Source organism: Rousettus aegyptiacus, unplaced genomic scaffold (assembly GCF_014176215.1).
Source record: "Rousettus aegyptiacus isolate mRouAeg1 unplaced genomic scaffold, mRouAeg1.p scaffold_m13_p_4, whole genome shotgun sequence".
NCBI classification, from domain to species: domain Eukaryota; kingdom Metazoa; phylum Chordata; class Mammalia; order Chiroptera; family Pteropodidae; genus Rousettus; species Rousettus aegyptiacus.
In genome coordinates this window covers 154,961,150-154,982,462 of record NW_023416307.1, presented here as the reverse complement: position 1 = coordinate 154,982,462, position 21,313 = coordinate 154,961,150, and the positions used below count along the sequence as shown (strand labels likewise).

General features: G+C 45.0%; 1 protein-coding gene and 1 pseudogene across 3 annotated transcripts; both read left to right on the top strand.

Annotated features, from left to right (window-relative positions):
* The first annotated feature begins 132 nt into the window (after nucleotides 1-132).
* IP6K2 (inositol hexakisphosphate kinase 2) lies at nucleotides 133-20,003 on the top strand. Of its 3 annotated transcripts, none has more exons than XM_016149875.2 (6): nucleotides 133-239; nucleotides 12,959-13,290; nucleotides 15,154-15,376; nucleotides 16,149-16,324; nucleotides 18,663-18,838; nucleotides 19,231-20,003. In XM_016149875.2, the coding sequence occupies exons 2-6, from the start codon at nucleotides 13,089-13,091 to the stop codon at nucleotides 19,729-19,731; spliced, it is 1,278 nt and encodes a 425-aa protein (XP_016005361.1). In that variant the 5' UTR covers nucleotides 133-239; nucleotides 12,959-13,088; the 3' UTR covers nucleotides 19,732-20,003. The 3 variants fall into 3 exon arrangements, with proteins under 3 accessions (XP_016005361.1, XP_036075668.1, XP_016005362.1); XM_036219775.1 differs by lacking the exon at nucleotides 133-239 and adding an exon at nucleotides 14,094-15,033 and having other exon boundaries at nucleotides 13,164-13,290; XM_016149876.2 differs by lacking the exon at nucleotides 133-239 and adding an exon at nucleotides 14,094-15,033 and having other exon boundaries at nucleotides 13,261-13,677.
* On the top strand, nucleotides 5,728-5,846 carry LOC118601932 (annotated as a pseudogene).
* Nucleotides 20,004-21,313: the final 1,310 nt, after the last annotated feature.

Genomic DNA, 21,313 nt, shown 5'->3' with positions numbered 1-21,313 from the left:
CACACCCTGGCCCCGCCCCCATATGCCCCGCCCCTCCCGGAAGCTGCTGCGGAGAATCCCAGCGCCCTAGCAACAGCGCTTTTCGGGCTGCCCAATCCGCAAGCGGGCTCCCGGTGTGAGCCAATAGAGACGGTCTCCGGGAGCGAGGCGCGGGGGGCGGGGCTCGGTGCGGCCGCCGCCATCTTGATGGAAGAGAAACAATAGGACGGAAGCGCCGCGGGACAGGGTTGAGGCCGCAGGTAACGCCCGCTTGGGGAGTCTTGTGGCTCTGCCGTCCCGGGATCCTTGAGGGAGGGTTACCTCGGGCTGTTGTGGGGTGGGGTCTCTGGCTACTAGGGATATCTGTGGGATATTTGGGGAGGGGCTCCTGCTATATTATGGCGGGGGCGGTGATCTCACAGGGTCTTTGTGGGGCCGGCTTTCCCTGGGTCATTTGAGAGACACATTATTTCTTCAGGTTATCGGGAGAAAAAATGATCTGCACTGGTTTTGAGGGGCAGAATCTCACCTGGCCATTGGGGGGAGGGGTCTCCTGGACGTTTGGGGGGTTCAGGATCTTCCTCTGTCATTGAGGAAGTCTTCTCGGTCTTTGGGTAGGCAGGATCTCCCGGGTCATTGAGGGTTCTCCCCAGGACATTGACGTCCACGCTCTCACTGGTTATTGGGGTTCACCTTGAGCACTTGGATGGAGGCGTCAACCCAAAGCCTCAGGTACTGTTACCTGGGGCTGGCAGATATGCAGCCATTTTGAATGTTTAATGGCAGTTGGGCCTGTCAGCTGGTATCTGTTGGGGAAATCTGTACAGCTAACCTTATTATCCAAAAAAGTCTTAAATGGATCAGCAGACTTCTTTATAGTGATAACTTCATCATGGGTGGAGCTTTCATTTCTTTAACGTTTGATTGCAGACTGCTTTTGTCTTTTGCATCCTAATTAAGTTTCATTTTACGGTTTTATTCCGTCGCATATATTAAGAAAGCTGCACCAGTAGAAAAATGAGCCCAAATGTTGTAAAATATAGAAACCAGTAAAATCTAATGCTCTTAAATGCCAAGGGAAATAGAACTAGTCACTGCTTGGTATGAAACATTTTGGTAGCAAAATGTGCATAGAAGAAGAATAAAGTAAAATCATATGGAAGAGTAGTTTTTAGAAAAAGTGCTGAAACTTTTGAAAAGTGGTTACAAAAATAGCTTTTACAAATGTTTTGTGGTAGTTTTTATAAAGCATGATTACGGTGATTTTGATGAATTCTAGTATTTAAAATATTTGCTGTATTTGCCTTTTTAGCAGAGTAACATTTTAAGTTAACTAAGGTGCTTATTTATATAGGTTGCTGCTGTGGAATTTGTATAATTGCATCCTGTAACCTGGTGTTAAGTATTTAAAGAACAGTTTCAGGGTGGTGGTATTGTTCTAACTTTAGCCACTATCAGAATTAGAAGCTGAGCAAAATGAATACTTTTATCATATTTGACATAATAGGCCAGTTCATCTCATAGTAACTTTTTCTTTGGAGAGAAAAATCACTTGAACTGTTATTCCAGTTGGTTCGCCTGCTTTGTGATTTTAAAGTGGAATTCACAGGAATTGTTAGAAACCAAGTGGATGAGAACTAGGACTATAGTTAATAATAATTGTAAAAACCAGATAAGCAGAGATAATAGACTTCTTTTGTGCTTCGAGGCTTGGAAGGTAACAGACACATGTACTATATACCTACCTGTATACTAGCCCTGTATCTGTCTGAGCAGTGGAACGTGTGAGGAAGAACCAGGGCTGATCAATGAACCTCGATGAACCTTAGCCAGTCTTCCTTGCAGAGGGGTGTCAGAGCCTTCTGTACGCACCAGAGATGTCACTGGTATCTAGGCAACCGGATGAGCCTGAGCCTCCCTGAGGCCAGCTTGCTGAGGTGAAAATTTTCCATTGTTTGGCTCATAAAGGGGCTGCACTGGGGAAGAATTTTCCCTTTAAGTGAAATTATTTTACCTAGTGATAATCAGCTTAAATATATTGAATATGTTTTTGCATGGTAGAAAGTAAAGAGATGATTAACTCATGTGATTACGTTTTAAAGCATTTTAAAAAATAAATTATATTTCTTTCTGTTTGCATGGAGTAATGATTATCAAGTAATAAGAGTAACAAATAGTACTAGCGTTTTGCAGTATGTTCCAATGGCAAGGAAAAGTTATTTTCCCCAAGTTGAGTTTAGAGTCCATCTAAGAGTTTGAAAGAAAGACAGTCTCCTAAGATGATACACAATTGATTTTGGGTCTGTCACCCATCATCAGAGTCCACACTTATCATTTTTTAGCCAGTTTTGTTTCATCTACACTCTGCCATCCTCCTCCTACTTAGAAAAAATAGATGCATTTTTTATGGGAAGTTTATCCCCAAAGTGTATTTTATCCATGAATATTTCATTGAGTATCTCTAAGAGTCAAGGAGCTACCCACGGTATCTGTAATACCATTATTCTGCCTAAAAAATGATAATCTTTTAATTTAAAAAAATCCAGTCACATTCCGATGTCCTCAGTTATCTCATTATTATTTTTTTATAGTTTGTTTGTTCAAACTGGGATCCAAATAAAGTATACAATGAATTCGATTGAAGTGTCCCTATTGTTTCTTGAGTTTACATATGCTTACTGTGTTTTTCTTGTTGAAGCAACTGTCATTTGTCTTGTAGGATTTCCCATATGCTGGCTTCTGCTGATTACTCCTTATGCTTAAGACCTTTTGATGCTGATGGCTAGGTTTGATCAGGTCATTCCTTTCTATCTTTTTGGCGAAGAAGTTGTGAAGGAGCTGCTAAGGCTCATTAAAAAATGAGCCCCAAACTGAACTCTGAGGGCTGTTAGAGACCTAACAGGCCACACAGCGCAGGACCATCCTCCAACCTTTGTGTCATGTGGTCCAAAAGGTACAATCCCTAGATTTTCCACGTGGAAATGGAAGGAGATTCACCCTCGGCTTCCAGGAGGGCGAAGATGTCCTGCCTCTTTCTCTCTTTACTGCCCTTCATCTCTTACACTCATGTCGTACCCTCTGCTCATAGTTGGGGTCCTTGACCCAATGCTCTTCTTTCTTTGCACATTACTCGTGGGGTGCCTTCTATCTTTCCTTTGTAGGTAATTCCCAAATCTGTTAAGTCGGGTTCACTCAGGCTCCAGTCCCACTGTTCCCAACTATCTGCTGAATAGTTCTTCTCGAGTGCTTGACCATCCCCTCATATTTAAGTGTCTGCACCTCTACACAGTATTTTCTTAGCTGTTTCTGACTTTATGAACAAAACATCCTCATTCTGACATGTGAAGGCCCAATATCTGACTCATTCCTCTAATTTGATTCCCTGTATCTGAAGACAGGGTCCATGGTTGCTCACTCCCCGTACTGTATGCAGATTTCAGTGAGGTGTGCATTTTTCAGGAGAGAAGCCCACAAATGTCTCAGATTCTTCAGGGGTGAGTAGCCCTCTCAAGGGTTAAGAACAGTGTGTAACACCTAGCCACCTACTGAGTCCTGTTTCTCTACCTTCTTCCCCTTCCTTAATTCTCCTATGTGGGCTGGGCAGGGCACCAGGCCTGTGGGTATAGTGGAGAAGGCAGGACACCCTATGCTTTGCTGAGTGTGCCACTGAGTAGGGCATTAAAAGGTGACATGAAAAGGGTCCTTCTAGGTTGGACAGATGTCTGGAGAGAGCAGTTCTGATGTCTTGGGGCACCCTGTGGAGATGTATGGACCTAGTACCTGTTCTCTCTGGTGCCAAATAGAACCATACAGTTCACTTGAGAGATTGCCCAGTTCCCCAACGAGGAGGAAGAGAGATGGATGTAGTATACCTGACCAATATGTTTTTGCGATCTCAAGCAACCTGACAGGAAAAACATACACCAGTAAGTGTTAAATCACTTATTTGTACATTGCTGAGGTTACTGTCTCCCTAACTTAGTGAGGTTTTTTTGAACATTTTCAATTATCTGCTATTATGAATTGAGGTTTTCATACAGGCAGTGAAAGATGTTCTTCCATGAACAGTGTCTGCTCTCTGAGGTGATGGCCTCTGCAGGAGAGGCGGCTGAGTTGGTTTTCAACCTGCTGATGGTTTGGGGTTTTCTTGCTCTGTGTCCTTATCTGAGTGTGAGAATACAGATATCTCTTCTTCGGGTTCTTTGAGCTGACCCTGCACTTTGTAGGCCTTATGGGACAGACACAGCAGCACCTTCCCACGGTTGCACGCTTGAGAATGTTATGGGATGATTGGGACGCCGCACCTACATTGGGAGACCAGTTCACGATGCAAGGTCTTGAGGTGTTTGAAAGGGTGGATCTTGCAGGGATGCCAGCTGGCAGCTAGCTGACTGACTCGGCCGCAAAAAACTGATGGGTTTTTTAGGTCTGGGGCACGTGAGGGCTGGGATAGAAAGGAGCAGGCTGCCCCTCTCCCAGAAATGATTTATCTTGCTCTCAAAGAATGGCTTTACTTTGAAAATACCTTGGGCTTCTTGTATAGAACTAAAGAGAGAGAATGGAGTGGTAAGATGTCAAAAGTGGAGTGCTTCATTGGCCTTCCTTCCTAATCCTCAGATGTGCTCTTAATTTAAGTCACTGTCCTTCTCACAAGCCAGGTGATTCTGAAGGGATTAGTGCGTGATTTGTCAGAACTATGGGTGCAGTTGAACTTGATTTCCCCAGAGAAATTTTCTTGTATTTTGCTGTGCCTTATTTTGGAAAGAAATCACAGGATCCGTGGAAGATGATTGGCAAATAGCCCTGTGTAAGCATAGTTCTGTGACCTGTGCAGTGTCAGGAGTTTCTCACTCCCATATCTTGTTCTTTTCCTGGATGGCTGTAGAAGAACATCTGGCTGTACTGTGGGCGCTTGGGTAATGAGAGCTGCCAGATTGATGCTGTGAGCCTTTGAGGGAAGTAGTTACTGAGTGAGGTGTTGTAAGGACCCAGAGGAAATTGTGCCCCCTGAGCACAGGATCTGGTGCAGTGCAGGGCATACCTTGGTCCCTCCACCTAGCAGCACTCAGGGTGCTAGCCTGGGCAGGTCAGGGCTACCTGGGTTCTGTGGCTGCCTGTGAGGACTGAATCATTTTGACACCCTTCGTTTCAAAGGGTTAGTTCATGTGTCATCTGGTTTGGGAACTGGCAGAGAGATGAGCAGGGGTGTATATTAACCATAGTCAAGGAGCATATAATCTTGTGTAAAGCTAAGGGATTGTTACTTATTGACACATGCGAGAGTCATGACTCAAGGTAGGAATTCCCCCATAGATGAGACCTCATAGCGGATTTGGCCGTAGTCTGAGAGGGTCAATTCTGCATGTTCCTGGTTTGTGCCTTTCCTAGAAGGCTGTAGAAACCGTAGGCTGCACCAAGGAGAGAGACCACAGATGGAGATTGGCCCTCGAAGAGGGGTAATGGACTCGTTAAAGAGGACTGAAAATTCTTGGTGTGTATATGGAACATATTTAGCTATTCATTTTAAAAAATTGACTTTCCAATAAAGAGGACATGTGACACCTTAGAAAATCATTTAGATCTCCTTAAGGAAGTGGTATCACAATTTAGCTAGAAAAAGCTTTTAAATTCCTAAAACTAATTCTGTTGGTGTAAGTCTTGTATGTATTTCAAGATAGGCTGAAAGCTTCTCCCTGTCCCCCTTTGTCTGGTCTGATGAAAAGTTATTCATTTCAAAAAGTAATATGAGTCTATGACCATGCCACCCTGAACGCGCCCAGTCCCGTCCGATCTTGGAAGCTAAGCAGGGTCGGGCCTGGTTAGTACTTGGATGGGAGAACACCTAGGAAAACCAGGTACTGTAGGCCTTTTTTAAAAAAAAAAAAAAAAAAAAAAAGGTAATATGGTTATGCTGGTGGTTCTGGAAAGGAAAAACATCTGAGAGGCTGCTTTTTCCCTAATAGAGAAGCTTATTCAGATTTTTGGAACAGAATCTGCTGTTTTATTTGCCCTTCGGCATTAGGGGAAGGATCTGCATTATGACTTCCGTGAAATAGTTCTACTTACATACCTAAGGGAGAGAGTGAATCACTAGCGTTGGACTGCAGGCATTGTGTCACATTGATGCAGAGTTTTTGTTTCTTTTCACTCTGGCCCTGCTGCTTTGGCAGAGCCAGCACCTGCTGCGGCATAGGGGAGACCCTTCCAGCCAGCTGGGCTGCAGCTTCTTTAAGGTTAGGACTATGATTCCAGCATTCTTAGCAGTGACTCCTTCATCTCGAGTGCCTGTGTTTTTCATGAAGCCTAGGTGACATGGGGACCTATAGTGCCTCAGTGCACCCTTCTGTAAGGGAGGTAGTCACAGCATCTGCTCCAGAGGGCGCTCATGAGAGCAAAGGACTTCTTGGTAAAAGGTAGCTCTTGTCCCTGGCATGGTTGTATGCCATTGTCAAGGAGCATATATAATCTTGTGTAAAGCTAAGGGATTGTTACTTATTGACACATGAGAGAGTCATGACTCAAGGTAGGAATTCCCCCATAGATGAGACCTCATAGCGGATTTGGCCATAGTCTGAAGGTTGAGGAGTTGGTCACTTCCTCCTCTAACCTTCTAGTGCTTTGTACACACCTTAGGGACAGGACAGGGCATGTTGGGTCATTATCTTCACTTGTTTACGTGTGGTTCATCTCCAGGGTCTCCATCATGGAGTGGAGCTCTGAGGGCGCCTGTGGGTTGGATCAGTGTTTTGTTTCGTTTTTTTTTTTTTTTTTTTCTGGATGAGTTTAAAATCTTAAAAGAGCTAAGTAGCCATCTGGGTTTTCTCATTTCTGTCTCAGAGAATTCTTTCATTTCCTCCCAATATCCTCGTATTTATAAAGATAATATGTGCTTTGAGTTTGAGACTACTTTAAGAAGTTTTGAACTGAAGAGAGTAATAACAACCATACTGCTTAGTACAAGCAGATCCAGGTTTTGTGGTGCCTGAAGTTTATATAATGTAATATAAATATATAACTTATATAATTATAAATGCCATCTTTAAACAAAATAATTTACGGTTATAGAAATAATAAGGTAAAGTGAATGTTTATTTTATTTTTTTACTATTATAATTTATTTTTCAGTTACAGTTAGCATACAGTATTGTATTAGTTTCAAGTGTACAACATAGTGATTATTTACATAACTTACAAATTGATCACTCCTGTAAATCTAGTACCCATCTAACATCATACATAGTTATTACAATATTATTGACTATATTCCTTATGCTGTACTTTACATCCCCATGATTATTTTGTAACTACCAATTTGTATTTCTTAATCCCTTCCTTTTTTTCACCTAGCCCCCCAACGCCCCTCCCACCTAGCAACCATCAGAATGTTCTTTGTATCTGTGAGTTTCTGTTTTTGCTTGTTTAGTTTGTTCTTTAGATTCCAATTGTAAGTGAAATCACATGGCATTTGCCTTTCTCTGACTTCACTCAGCATGGTACCCTCTAAGGTCCGTCCTTGTTGCAGATGGCAAGATTTCATTCTTTTGTATGGCTGAGTAATATTCCATTTTATATGTAGATATATAATCACCTTTTCTTTATCCATTCATCCATTGATGGATACCCAGGTCGCCTCCATATCTTGGTTATTGTAAATAATGCTGCATTGAATGTTTGTGTAAATTGAACAAAGAAATTACAAAAAGTTAATACATTTCAAAAGCAAATAAACACTACAATACTTTTTCCCATACATTTTGGGGCAGCATTTTGACTTGCCTCTTTCTATGACAGCAGTGTCATAATTTTTCTATAGAAAGGTCACACAGTCACTCTAGAGTGGTTGTTCCCCATCACCTTTCTATTATTGACAACTTAGAAGAGTTTCAGCTTTATAACTCATCATATATCATGTAAATTTTTAGGATTGTTGTCAAGTCTGGGAAACCTGTATCAAGTTTCTTCACACGTGAACTGTAAGACTTCAAAGCATTCAAGATTTTTTATGCAGTGATTACAGGGCCTTGGATGGGCTTGGCAGCCATGACCTATATGAGTAGCTGGTACTTTTGTTTATAGTTTTTTCGTGCATGTGTGGTATAATATATGTAACAAAATTTACAAGTGTAACCATTTTTTTAAGTGTACACTTTAGTGGCATAACTGGTACTTTTTGCCAGTCTTTTTCTCTAAGTCTTTGGACCTGGTTTACACAATGTCGATTATACAGTTTTGTATCTTGCTTCTTTCATGTAAAGCATTTTCTCAAATTTCTGCACTCATATGATCACTGTGCAGTTACAGCATAGAACATTTTCATCACTCCTAAAAGTTCTCTTGGGCCCCTGTGCAGTCAGTCATTCCTGTTCTGCCTCTGCCCCCTGGCAATTGCTGTCCGCTTCCTGCTTCTAGTTTTGCTTTTCCTAGAATTTCATATAAGTGGAATTATACAACATAAAGTCTTTTGTGACTGATATTTTTACTTAACATAATGCTTTTATGATTCTTTGCTGTCGCATGTATCAATACAATCCTTTTCCTGAATAATATTCCATTATACAGATATACCACAATTTGCTTATTCATTCAACCACTTGGTGGACATTTGAGTCGTTTCTACCTTCTGGCTATTGTGAATAGTGCTGCTATGAACAGTCTTGTACAAGTCTTTGTGTGGACGTTTTTTATTTCTCTTAGTAATTAACTATGAGGAAGATTGCTGGGTCATATAATAAGTATATACGTTTAACCTTATAAGAAACCGCCAGTGTTTTCCAAAGTGGTTGTATTTTTTTGTCTTTCTCTCAGTGTTTGAGAGTTCCAGTGACTGATCCTGGCGGTGAGTTTTGGGGTTTGTATGGATGAGTGCAGATGCTGAATGCTGTCTCTGGGGCTCCCAGAGAAGAGGAGCAGGGTGGTAAGGGCTGTTTTTCCGCCATCAGGCTAGTGTGCCTCACCATCATCCCCTGTGACTACGAACCTGGGGCTTTTCTTAAGGCAGAGTAAGTGGCCCCTGCAGATCTTATTTGTAGCCTCATTAACTAAATTCTAGATGTATGAGCTAAAGACCCAGGGGCTTTCATGAGTCATAGCTGTTTCATTTGTAATATTTTAAAAGAATATTAAGGCATTGTTTCCAGTAGATCCTTAAACCAGTTTGATAGATCCAGGAGATGGGCCGTGAAGGAAAGCTGTGTCCTAGCCTAAGATGAATCATGTTCTTTGTTCTATACCCGTTCATAGTTTCATGGACAAATGTGTGAGGCAATATAGAAAGCTAAAATAGACACTAAATCTGAAGCCAGTGTCTTATGGTTATTCCGTCCATCCATCACATGGACTTCACAGTAATCATTACTACTCCAGGATTCCTGAGAAACTAGGCCTTAGATCTCAGATGTTTAAAAACCATTAAGAGACCCCACAGCTCAAAAGACATGTGAAACAGAGAGATTAGCAAGTGCTTTGGGTGCTTTTCTTTTGAAGCTACTAGAGAGCGAGTTGATCTGTGTTATCTTTGGGAAATTGATGCTTCATTTTCCCACAGGGATAGGACCTGTAAAGACCCGAGAACAGAAGCCCCATTTTGTCTGCAATCCCAAATGTGAGAACTATTTTGTACAGTGAAGCCATATTTAATGTGTTCATATTGAGAGATTGAACATAATTGAAATAAAAGAATCACAAAACAGGACTCACCTTATGTGCAGTGCATTGATGTTCTCTGGTTTTTCCTTTCTGATTAAAACAAACTACTGGTTACCACTCACTCGTTACCACTGCCTACTCCAGGCCTCTCCTCTCCATTTTACAGACCAGAAAATAGGTCTGTAAAACTTAAAGGAAGTCAGGAACTTGGGGACTTTCTCCAAGTTATTGAGTGACAGAATGGGGTCTGTAATCTGATCTGGCTCCATCTCACTGCAGGATAATCGATTGTCTCTAATTCCACCGCACATTTGGGAGTTTCCTCTGTAGTCATACTTGGCTCAAGAAGAATGAGCCTTATTTTTCTTGCCTCTCTAATCAAGATGATGATTGTTCTCTGGGGAGCAATGTCTTATGCACTGCCAGAATTGGGTGCTGAGAGGAGGGTGCCACATCATACCCAGCAGCTAATGAACACACCAGAGACATGGAAGAAGGAGATGGGGACCCTAACTGGACCTTTCAGCCTCCATCTACACCCATGAACCATACTCTGAGAGCTGCCGTGAAGAACTGGTTTTTGTTTGTTTCAATTTGTCGCTGGAAATGGGGATGGGCAAGATGCCTATAATATATTTTTCTACTTAATTAAATACATTTAAGGAATCTTGAACAGAGTTGCAAAGGTTTATTTGGTTGTTAGCATTGCTATGATAACAAAAGCAGTTTACACTTTTACGAAAGGGCTGGATTGTTTGTAAAGCCTGTGCTTTCATAATTTAATAATTATGGTACCTGGTTCATGTTTGGGTACTGGCAGGTGGACCATGAGTCAGTAGGTTTCTTTGGTATTGCTCTTACTCAAGAGCTCTTTTCAGTAGACTAGTATGAACTGGTCTATAGACCTAGAGAAGGGATGATTTGTGTGGCCAAGCACCTCAGAGCTCCACCCTTTGGAGAGCATCTAAGAAGGGCTGGAATGTACTTAATGCCATGAGCTGATTGCCTGTGTTGTCTTGGGACTCTTGGCACATGCCCTCCTGAGGTCCTCTCTAATGATGAGAAGGTAATGCCAGGTGAGAAATCAGGACCTTTGGTTTTCTTCTCTTTGTATGTAGGGAAGCTTATTGATTCCAGTTGGGGCCCACAGCCAGTTCTCTCTGAAAGGAAGAAATTAACAGCAGCTTAAATTCTTTAAAAAGAGGCTACAGTCATATGCCAGATAACAATATTTTGGTCTATAACAGACCACATAAAAGATGGTGGTCTCATAAGATTATAATGGAGCTGAAAAATTCCTATTGCCTAGTGATCTTGTAGCTGTCTTAACATTGTAGCACAGCACTTGACTCATGTGTTTGTGGTGATGCTGTTATTATACAGCCCTATTGCACTGTCGGTCTTATAAAAGTATAGCACGTACAAGTATGTACAGTACGTAATAATGACTGTCAGTTTATGTATTTACAATACTTTTTATCATTATTTTAGAGTGTATTCTTTCTACTCATTTAAAAAGAAATGAAGGATTGCTGTAAAACAGCCTGCCGTGCTGTGCTGGCAGCATCCTCATACAGTTCGTGTTTACCGCATCTCTCGATTGCATCATTTTCTCTTGTGCTTGATTTAATCTCGAGTTGTTTTGTACAGCAACAGGCTGTACAGGCTTGCAGCCTGCATCAGTAGGCTGTACCATAAGCCTAGGTGTGTAGTGGGCTCTGCCATGTAGATTTGTGTAATAAGTACACTCTATCATGTTTGCACAATGACAGAATCGCCTAATGACGCATTTCTCAGAAAGTACCCCCGTCAAGTGGCATATGACTGTATTTTATAAATAGAAACTATAAATGCTGAAAGCACTCTCACAGGCAAACTAAATGTCCCAGGTATGCAGGTGAGCTGTACTGAGGCAGAAGTGCCAGAGACCCTGGAGCCTAGCAGCTGCCATGTGGTAGCATCCAACAGATAGATTCATTTGGGAGCTGCGGCTTATTGTCTCTTGCCGTAGATAAGTTTCCTTAGCTCTCCACATCAGCTGCGTTGTTTACAACAGGGAGAGTAGTGTCTCCCTCTTAGAAAGTTTCATGAGGACCAGATGAGGTTCGTTCCTGTATTGAGCCTAGCACATATTAGGTGTTTTACCCACCTTAGTGGACGGTGGGCATATCTCCAGCAGGCCATTCTCACCACCACCATCTCAGTGAGAGACATGGGAACCAGAGAAGTTCCCAATAAGAAACCCTGTACAGATACTGAAATGTAGCACAAGCCCTGTATGTACTGCTGGTAGTGACAGTGTAGTCTGTAAATTATAGACAGAAAACACAGAACTAGCTTGGTATTCCCTGAAACAGTGAACCAGTGCACAGAGCTTGAGATCCAGCGTGTTTGGGAATGCGAAGTCAGGTATATGGCCCTGGACCTCAGAGCGGGTGAGAGTGGTGCTCGCTCCATGAGTGCAGCTTTGGTTTAAAGGGGTGCCCCAGCTTTTGGAGATCAGGATAGAACTGATAAAAATAGTCCGTGACCTAGAACACCGTGTATCTTTTGAAAGGGAGTTAGTGAGCCTTGATCAGTTGTTTTTAGATACAGCCGTTAATCATTAAAGCTAGGCCGAAGCTCCACTGCTAATAAGGTTAATGGGGCTTGTCTTTGGCCTTGGACGGGGGCGGTGTGTCTGGACACCCTAGAGGAGTACATCTTACTAGATGATGTGTAAGCAGGTTTTCTCTTTAAATACATTTTTATAAAAACATAATTAACGACCAAGAGTGAACCGTAATGTAAACTGTGATGCTGTAGGTGCATCATCATTGTAACAAATGTACTGCACCAGTAGGGGATACTGATAACGGAGAGGTTTACGCATATGGGGGAGCAGGTGGTTACATGAGAAATCTCTAGTTTTCTCTTTAATTTTGCTGCAAACTTAAAACTGCTCTAAAAAATAGCTTATTAAAAATATATATTTAACGAAGACACTTAGACATTAATCACCTTAACAGTTTTATTAGAAAATACTAAGATTTCATGCAGATTGGAAATTAGGTTTGAAATTGTGACTACCTTGACGAGGTGTCGTGTTGTGCTCGCCGCAGGGGCTTCTTAAGGCACGGGGGCTGTCCCGGGGCACCTGGAGCCTGTCCCTGCCTGTCGGCGTCCGCTCGGCCCCGCGAGAGCTCTGGCTGTTTGTTTTTGCCAGAGGAGGCGGGTCCGCAGTGGGCGATGGGCGGGGCCCTGAGTGTTTTCAGTCTGTTTTCCTTTCCGCTGGAGGAGAAGGGCGACGGCTGGAAGGCCACTTCCAACTCCTGCCACTGTTTGCTTCCCGCAGAGCGTCCCGTCCCGCGCAACTGAGGAGCCGTGGCCAGGCAGACAGACGCACAGACAGACGGCAAACGGAGGACGCGCTGGCCGCTGGACCCCGCCTCCTCCCCCTTCTCCCTGCCGCCTGCGCCTGGAGGATGAGCCCAGCTTTCAGGGCTATGGACGTGGAGCCCCGTACCAAGGGCGTCCTGCTGGAGCCCTTTGTCCACCAGGTTGGGGGGCACTCTTGTGTGCTCCGCTTCAACGAGACGACCCTGTGCAAGCCTCTGGTCCCAAGGGAACACCAGTTCTACGAGACTCTCCCAGCTGAGATGCGCAAATTCACTCCCCAGTACAAAGGTGAGCCCCCAGCTGCTGTAGGGGTCGTCAGCGCCTGGCGAGGAGATGCGAGGCGTCGCGGCCTTCCGTGGCAGCCGTCCCAAGAGCCCTCACCCCCTCCCACTCACTCTTTGTTTTCCCTCGTCCTCCTCTTGGCCCTCAGCCCAGCACCTCACACCCTCAGTTTTCAAGCCCTGGTAAGATTGCTCAATTCTCTTTTGCTTTGTGGATTTGTTTTGAGTTATTTTTGGCGGAAGTGTAGTTGTGTTTTATGTTCAGGTGTCTCTTGATCACAGTAACCCATAGTCCCCATGGGTGGACAGCCCGGGAAGACTTTGGGAGGATTTTACCCAGAATACTTGCTGCCTGCTTTTTGTCCTCCAGGAAACCAGAAGCCCTGGTGATTAGGTAGGCTTGGGAGCTGGGTTGAGTCAGACGGAATGCAGGAGTGGGAGGTCCGCCGATTAGCCGAAGCCCACTGCTGTTACAGCAACCCTTTGATTCACATCTGTGACTATATCTTCCTTTCTGTAATGTGTTTTGGGGGGATCTCAGCAGCCACCAGCATGGTGTGGTCTTTCCTGGGGCGGTGGGATCCTTTGTAAATCAAGGAAGAATCCTTTAAGGAAATTAACTCAGAATTTGCATTGCCTGGTTATACAAAAGACTCTTGAACTGTGGTTCTTCTGGGACTATTGAAACGTGCTCTTTGAAGGCGGAATGTACTGGGCGCCTCTCTCTGTATTCCGAATATGCATGTGTGTTGCGGTGGGGGTGGGTGAGCCGGGGGGCCCTCATTGGTCCTTCTCTGTTGTTTTTTCCAGGACAAAGCCAAAGGTCCCTTGTTAACTGACTGCCCTTGCCCCCTTTTTCCCCCTGGTTATATCCCCTGGCCACAGGGAAGTGTGATCCCTCTGGTGGCCCAGAGCCGGGGACCACCTCAGAAGTGTCGTCTCTCTGAGCACGCATTCCCCTGCAGCGGGCGGGCAGCAAGGACTGAGCAAATTGAGTGATCCCCGGCCAGAGTGGTCTGGGAGGAAAGGTGTTCAGCCAGTCGCTTGTAAGGCACTCGTCGGCACCTGCTGAGACGCTGCCACCTCACAGCCCCCTCCTCAAAGACTGACTAATTGCACATGGCAGGTTCTAGAGACTGGAGGGGGAGAGCTGCTCTCAAGGCCACCACACATCTGTGCTCCCAACCCTGTTCGTTTGTGTTCATTTTGTTCTTTTGAGACTGCAAAGACCCAATAAAGTAACTTATTTGAGAAGGACAAAAGGCTTGGGGCACCCACCTGTGTGGGGGTGCTGCTAGGGTGTCTGTTGTGCTGTGTGGTTTGTTTTGTTTGCTCCTTTATTTTGTTTGCTTGCCCAGTCTCCCTTTACCCTTGGATGATTCTTACCCCTCAGGCGAACCTGTGTTCCCTCTGTGTTCAGGCTCTGCTTTAAAAGCAAGCCTCAAGGCCATCGGAGTTTCTGTTTAGGGTGTTAAAAATTTCCACAAGATACAAAGAGCAAATGTTTTTATATCTTTCTTAGGCTTAGAAGAATTACATAAAAATTAATAAACATTTTCAATAATGGAAAAATGTGTCTTGTAATTCTTTGGCTCTTGCCTTGTTGAGTACATCAGAGAGGAAGACTCTCGGCCATGTTTGCTCCCTAATTGCTTGTCTTGTATGGTGTCATCTTTTCTAGCTGTTTTGATATTTGTTAGGTTTGCAGATGAGTTTGGGGCCTCTGGCAACATAGAGACTAAGGAACAGGGTAAGAAAAACACAATGTTACAATCATGTTATTTATAACACATGTGGAATTAAAAGTCCTCTCTGCTCATATGGAATTAATGGAATTAAAAGTCCTCTCTGCTCCTCACCCCCCTTCCAGGTGTGGTATCTGTGCGCTTTGAAGAAGATGAAGACAGGAATTTATGTTTAATAGCATATCCATTAAAAGGGGACCATGGAACTGTGGACAGTGTAGACAATTCAGACTGTGAACCAAAAAGTAAGCTCCTAAGGTGGACAAATAAAAAACATCATGTCTTAGAAACGGAAAAGACCCCCAAGGATTGGGTGCGGCAGCACTGGAAGGAGGAGAAGATGAAGAGGTGGGTATAAACCGAGAAGGGAACCCTGGACTCTGGGAGGGGAGGTGTCATAGGATCTTAGCTACAGCCCAGTCCCGTGGACTTAAGGACACATGATGGACCTAGTAGGTGCCTTGTCCCTCAGTGGCTGGTTTCTCACGTGGCATGCCCAGCTTCTCTTTAATTGATTCTGCATTAAATTATGCTATTTTTGGTAAACAGCTGCAGTGGCAGCTGTAAAAGAACTTCAGTCACTCATTCCTCTACAACTGCCCTGTGCCAGGCTCTATGCTGCATTTTGGGGCTGTAGTAGTGACCAGGACAACCATCCGGTTGAGGTAGTGGGAGACAAAATGGTCCGCTGGGCATCGCCAAACCTCAGATCTCCCTAGGCAGGCTCCTCCAAGTGCCAGAGCTTGTAAAAATATTAATTGATAAGTGTATAATGTAGCTAAGTAAGCTGACTTATTCCCATGGAATTTCAATTCATATTTCCCCGGTCTCCGGCATTCGGGGTCAGGAAACCTGGATGTACTAGAAGCTAGGGGTGGAAGGAAAGGCTGTTCTTGCCTTAGACAAACAGCCTGCCCCTTAACTTTTTTAAAAAAAAATCAACTTTCTCGAAATATAATATATGTACTGTAAAATGTATCTATTTGCAGTGTTTGATGTATATACAGTGAAACCACCACATCGAGGTAGCAAACTTCCCATCACTCTAGAAAGTTTCTTTTTTTTTGGCCCTGAATTTTAATAACACATTGTGATTTATCGGCTCCTTATCTCTTTATAGCCATAAGTTAGAAGAAGAATTTGAATGGCTAAAGAAATCTGAAGTTTTGTACTACAGTGTAGAGAAAAAGGGGAATGTAAGTTCCCAGCTTAAACACTATAATCCTTGGAGCATGAAGTGTCACCAACAACAGTTACAGAGAATGAAGGAGAATGCAAAACATCCGAACCAGTACAGTATCCTTTGTCCACAGGACATCTCTGCCTTGGGGAATGGGAACGGATGTGAGGAGACCCCTGGAGCTTGGAGGAAAGGGTTGGATTTGTCAGTCATGATTATGCCAGGACACCCTATGTGATAGCTGCGGGCACATATCCCTTCCCTCAGGGCCAAGGGCTGGGCTGGGAGTGCAGGTGGTAGGGAGGGGGGTTGCTGGGTCCCTGGAGGTAAGAGGTTTCTCATGGAGGGACCAACCTAGAGTACAAGGGGCTGATTCATGTGTCAGACTCCTGCAGAAGAGCGAGTGTAACTGCTAAGGGCCAGGTGTAGGAAGGAGGGCTGACCTTTCACACCTGATTCACCAGCCTGTCACACGGAGACAGCACAGGGTCCTCTTTCTTTTTTTCCCTCCTTACCCATTAATCTATGCATCTTTGATTTCTTTCTTTAAAAAAATCTTGTGGGGAAAAAGTTCTTCAGAGCTTAGTGTTGTGCTTATGCTTGTTTTATTTATTTTTAACTTTTTATTAGGGAAAATTTTAAACATGTAAAATACAGAATTAAGTTGAACCTTTAAGTACCAGTCACCCAGGTTCAGCAGTTAACCCACTCACGTCAGTCTCGTGTCATGACTGTACCCGCAGCACTCCGCAACTGAACTATTTCTGAGGCACCTCCGTACACCTCAGTGTGCGTCTCTAAAAGATAAGGATATTTAAAAACATTAATACCATTACTTCTTAAAAAGTGGACAGTAATTCCTTAATATGAGGTACTTAGTTTATGTTCACCTTTTCCTAATTGTCTCATAAATGTTTTTATCGTTTGTTTCTTTGAGGATTTAGATTCACATGTTGCATTTGGTTGAAATGTTTGAGTCTTTTTAAATACTCCTCCTGTTTTTTCTTCTTGGAAATTTCTTACCAAAGAAACTGGGCCTTCTAGAGTTTCCCACCATCTGGATTTTACTGATTACGTCCCTGTGGTGTCTTTTACATGTTACTCTGTTTCCTCTGTTTCCATTAAATTGATCATTTGATCTACTGGCTTGATCAGATTCAGATTCAGTTTTGGGGGGAAGGGAGCAAGAATCAGATGGTACTGTACATGTCCATCGGAATCTCGGTGTTAAGTTGTCTTTCTCTTTTGTATTGTCATTGCCTTAGATCAATTTTTTCATTAAGTGGTTTTCTAATTTTGTCATTCTTTTCATTCATTAGCCGGAATCCTTTAAAGAAACACTTTCTCATCAACTGTGTGCTTATCCTGAGGTACAGTCTATATAGGAAAAGCAGGTTAAATTTTTTCTTTATTTACTGGATATGTGTTTGGAACAATGAGGGAGTTAACATCCTCCAAAGGTGACCAGTTAGTTTTTTAGCATCATTATGAATCCATGAATTTAAACTTATTTGATATGTTGTAGTCCTTGATAGTTATCTTTATGGATACTCAATGTTTGGCCGCTTGGGAACCTTTTTAAATAGGCTCCTGAGTCATTTTGACACAATCTCAGTAGTCTGTGATACCTGTCTTTCTGGTATAAGAAGATGGTCTGAGGGGTCATGTGTGTTTTCTATTCCAGCTGTGAATTTATTCAGCCCTCTAAGGCAGGGGTTGCACACCCTATCAGTAAAGGGCCAAGTAGTAGTACTTTAAGCTTTGCAGGCTGCACACTCTTGTCACAAGTTCATTGTAGCATGAAAGCAACCGTAGAAATGAATAACGGCTATATTCTAATAAAACTATTTATGGTCACAGAGATTTGAATTTCATTTAATTTTCATGTGTCTTGAAAATTAAAATAATGGGAGAACCATTCCTGCCTCACAGGCTGTACAACAAGCAGGGACCATAGTTCACCAGTCCCTGTTCTGGGAACACTGGTCTGGGCTAAGGGTGCTCATATTGCTCGTCATTATTTCTGGACCTTTTCAGTTCATGTAGCAGGGGAATACACTGTATTGTAAAAAGAAAACTCATGAATTCATACTGATGCCTCCAGTTCACATTTAAGCCTACAGGATGTACTGAACTCGTTTGTTAATTCAGGACAGGATGCTGTTGGAACCTGGTCCCACACCTTGCTCAGGGTCAGGAATTGGCATCTCTCCCACCTAGGGGAACCCAGGCCTGTTTTGAGTCTGGACACAGGCTGTTCTAGGACACATTCCCTGACGAGCCTTGCAAGTGCCCTCTCTAGGCAGCCTTGGTGCATGGGAAGTGGCAGGACCGATGGGACCCCCTGTGGACTTGGGCTTCCTTGGGAACTGTGTGCAGGCATTGTACCCCCGGAGTGTCAAGGACTCATGCAGTAGCGCCTCCCCTTTGGCGTGGTTTTCCTTAATCATTCAGAATTTATTTTACTGGAGAACCTGACTTCCCGTTACGAGGTGCCTTGTGTCCTGGACCTCAAGATGGGTACACGCCAGCATGGTGACGATGCTTCAGAGGAGAAGGCAGCCAACCAGATCCGCAAATGTCAGCAGAGCACATCTGCGGTCATCGGTGTGCGCGTGTGTGGCATGCAGGTAAGGGGAGTGCTGGCACATGACGTGGGCTGGATAGGTATCCGGTAGCTGCTACCCCCTCACCCTGACATAGTCCTATTTTCTCAGAAGATGCCAGATTTGACTGCATCTGTCACTTTGTAGTTAGCAAAGACAGCATGCACGCCTGGGTGATCCCCTTTGGGGCTGGCCTGGCCCGCTGAGGCCAGAGTCTGGACAGGAGGAGGAGAAAGGCAAGAGAGTTGGGTCCTCTCCACCAACTGTGCACTGGACAGGGGGCCGGGATGGAACCCAAGTCAGAGGGCTGTTTCCTGAGTGGGTGTTAATTTGAGAGGACAGTGTCTCTTGTGACTGGTACACAGGATCTGACCCAAAGCTGTCAGGACCTTAACCTGCTGGTCTCCCTCCCACAGGTATACCAGGCGGGCAGCGGGCAGCTCATGTTTATGAACAAGTACCATGGCCGGAAGCTGTCGGTGCAGGGCTTTAAGGAGGCACTATTCCAGTTCTTCCACAACGGGCGGTACCTGCGCCGTGAGCTCCTTGGCCCTGTGCTGAAGAAGCTGGCTGAGCTCAAGGCTGTGCTGGAGCGACAGGAGTCTTACCGCTTCTACTCAAGCTCCCTGCTAGTTATCTACGATGGCAAGGAGCTGCCTGAAGTGGCCTTGGACTCAGATGCTGAGGACTTGGAGGACCTGTCAGAGGAGTCGGCCGATGAGTCCGCTGGCGCCTATGCCTTCAAGCCCATCGGCCCCAGCTCAGTGGACGTGCGCATGATCGACTTTGCTCACACTACCTGCAGGCTGTATGGCGAGGACAGCGTTGTACACGAGGGCCAGGATGCTGGCTATATCTTCGGGCTCCAGAGCCTGATAGACATTGTCACAGAGATAAGTGAAGAAAGTGGAGAGTGAGCTTGCTGGCTGCACCAGCACTTGAAAGACTCTCTGTGTCCCAGGCACAGCTGTGCTGCGTCAGGGAGGAGGCCAGTATGGCCAGGTGGTGGCCTCTGCAGCCTGGAGCTGATGCGCAGAGACCTCTGAGTCCCAGCCTGAGCCAGCCCCAATCGCGCTCGGAGTCTTTTATTTATTTTAACTGTTTCTTCAACATTCCACATTTGATGATGCAGATACCTCTTTCTTCCCTGAGTGTAAATGTTCTAATACAAATCTTTTTGTTAATTGTACACAGTGCTGCTGTCGTTCTTGCCAGAGACTGGCAGCCAACCTTCAGAAGCTGCCTCACACATGCATGACCTCCAGCATGGCCCAGCAGTATTTTCTTTGCCACTGCCCCCACCCTGTGGACCTTAAAGTCACTTTAACCTCTTGGCTTGGTCCTCAGTCCCCTGACCTAGCAACTTGAGGTCACCAAACAAGGACATCCATCCACATAATGTTAACCATAGGGTCTGTGCTGGCTTAGTACCCTCAGCCCCGCTATGCAAAGAACTACTTGACACAGGTCTTTCCCCGCCCTCATGCAGCTTAAGCCAGAGATAGGCAGCAGGTGTGCCAAACCTCAGGTGTAGCTGCTGCAGCACTGGCAGCAGCTAATCGGCTGGGCATTGTGATGTCAGACATCTAAGAACCAATCTTGGGGCCTCAGCCACCGGGCTCTGTTCAGTCGGCAGCCTTGGGCTCCGTGGTAAGGGGTCCCAGGAGGTTGGGGGCTCATTGAGGGTGTGTGCTGTGCAGGTTGGTTCTCTTGGACACATCACCACCTGTCACCACTACTGCCCAGCCCCCTCCATGCAGCTCCAGCCAGGGCAGCCCCTAAGAGGGGCTTTGGTTCTGTGCTGGGAGGGTTTCTGGGAAGAGGGGATGTGGCAGGAGGTCTTGAACTGCAGAGCCAGGTGTCAGAAGGGCACAGACGACACCAAGAAGGCAGGGTCTAGACAGAGTCCAGCTCTAGCAGCGCCCCCTCTCCTAACCTCCCGGCACTCTCAGAGGCCCACTACGCCTGTGTCCACCATGTCCCCAATAGGCCAGCTGCATACACTGGCCTGGCTGTGTCCACATCCTCTGCTCCCTGGATCCAGGCTTCCCGTGGGGAATGTGGCTGGACCAGGGATGAGAGGTCCCCAGAGACCCTCTCCCATAGGCTCCCCCACTTCCCTCACAGGACTTCAAAGACCTCTCCAGGTTAGGACTGCCTGGAAGGTGGGTGGGTCAAACAAGTTCTCAAGGCCACCTGACACCCCACTCCCAACCCTCCACCAGCCCTCCTGTCTGCTCTCAGAAGGAAGCATCAGAAATAAGGTAATTGGGAGTTGTAAGTCCTATAAAGAACAGAGCAGAGGAATGTGAAAGCAAGACCGATAGGTGTGGGAGGGTCCCTATGCTCTGACGGAGGGAAGTGTGTCCCGTGCAGAGGAAACACCACGCAAAGACACACATTAGGAAGAGAAGCAGCTAGCGGCTGAAGAGATTGGGTGAGGAGCGAGGATGGAAGGACTCTGGACAGGGGAATGGCCCAACCTGGTTTCTGTTTTTA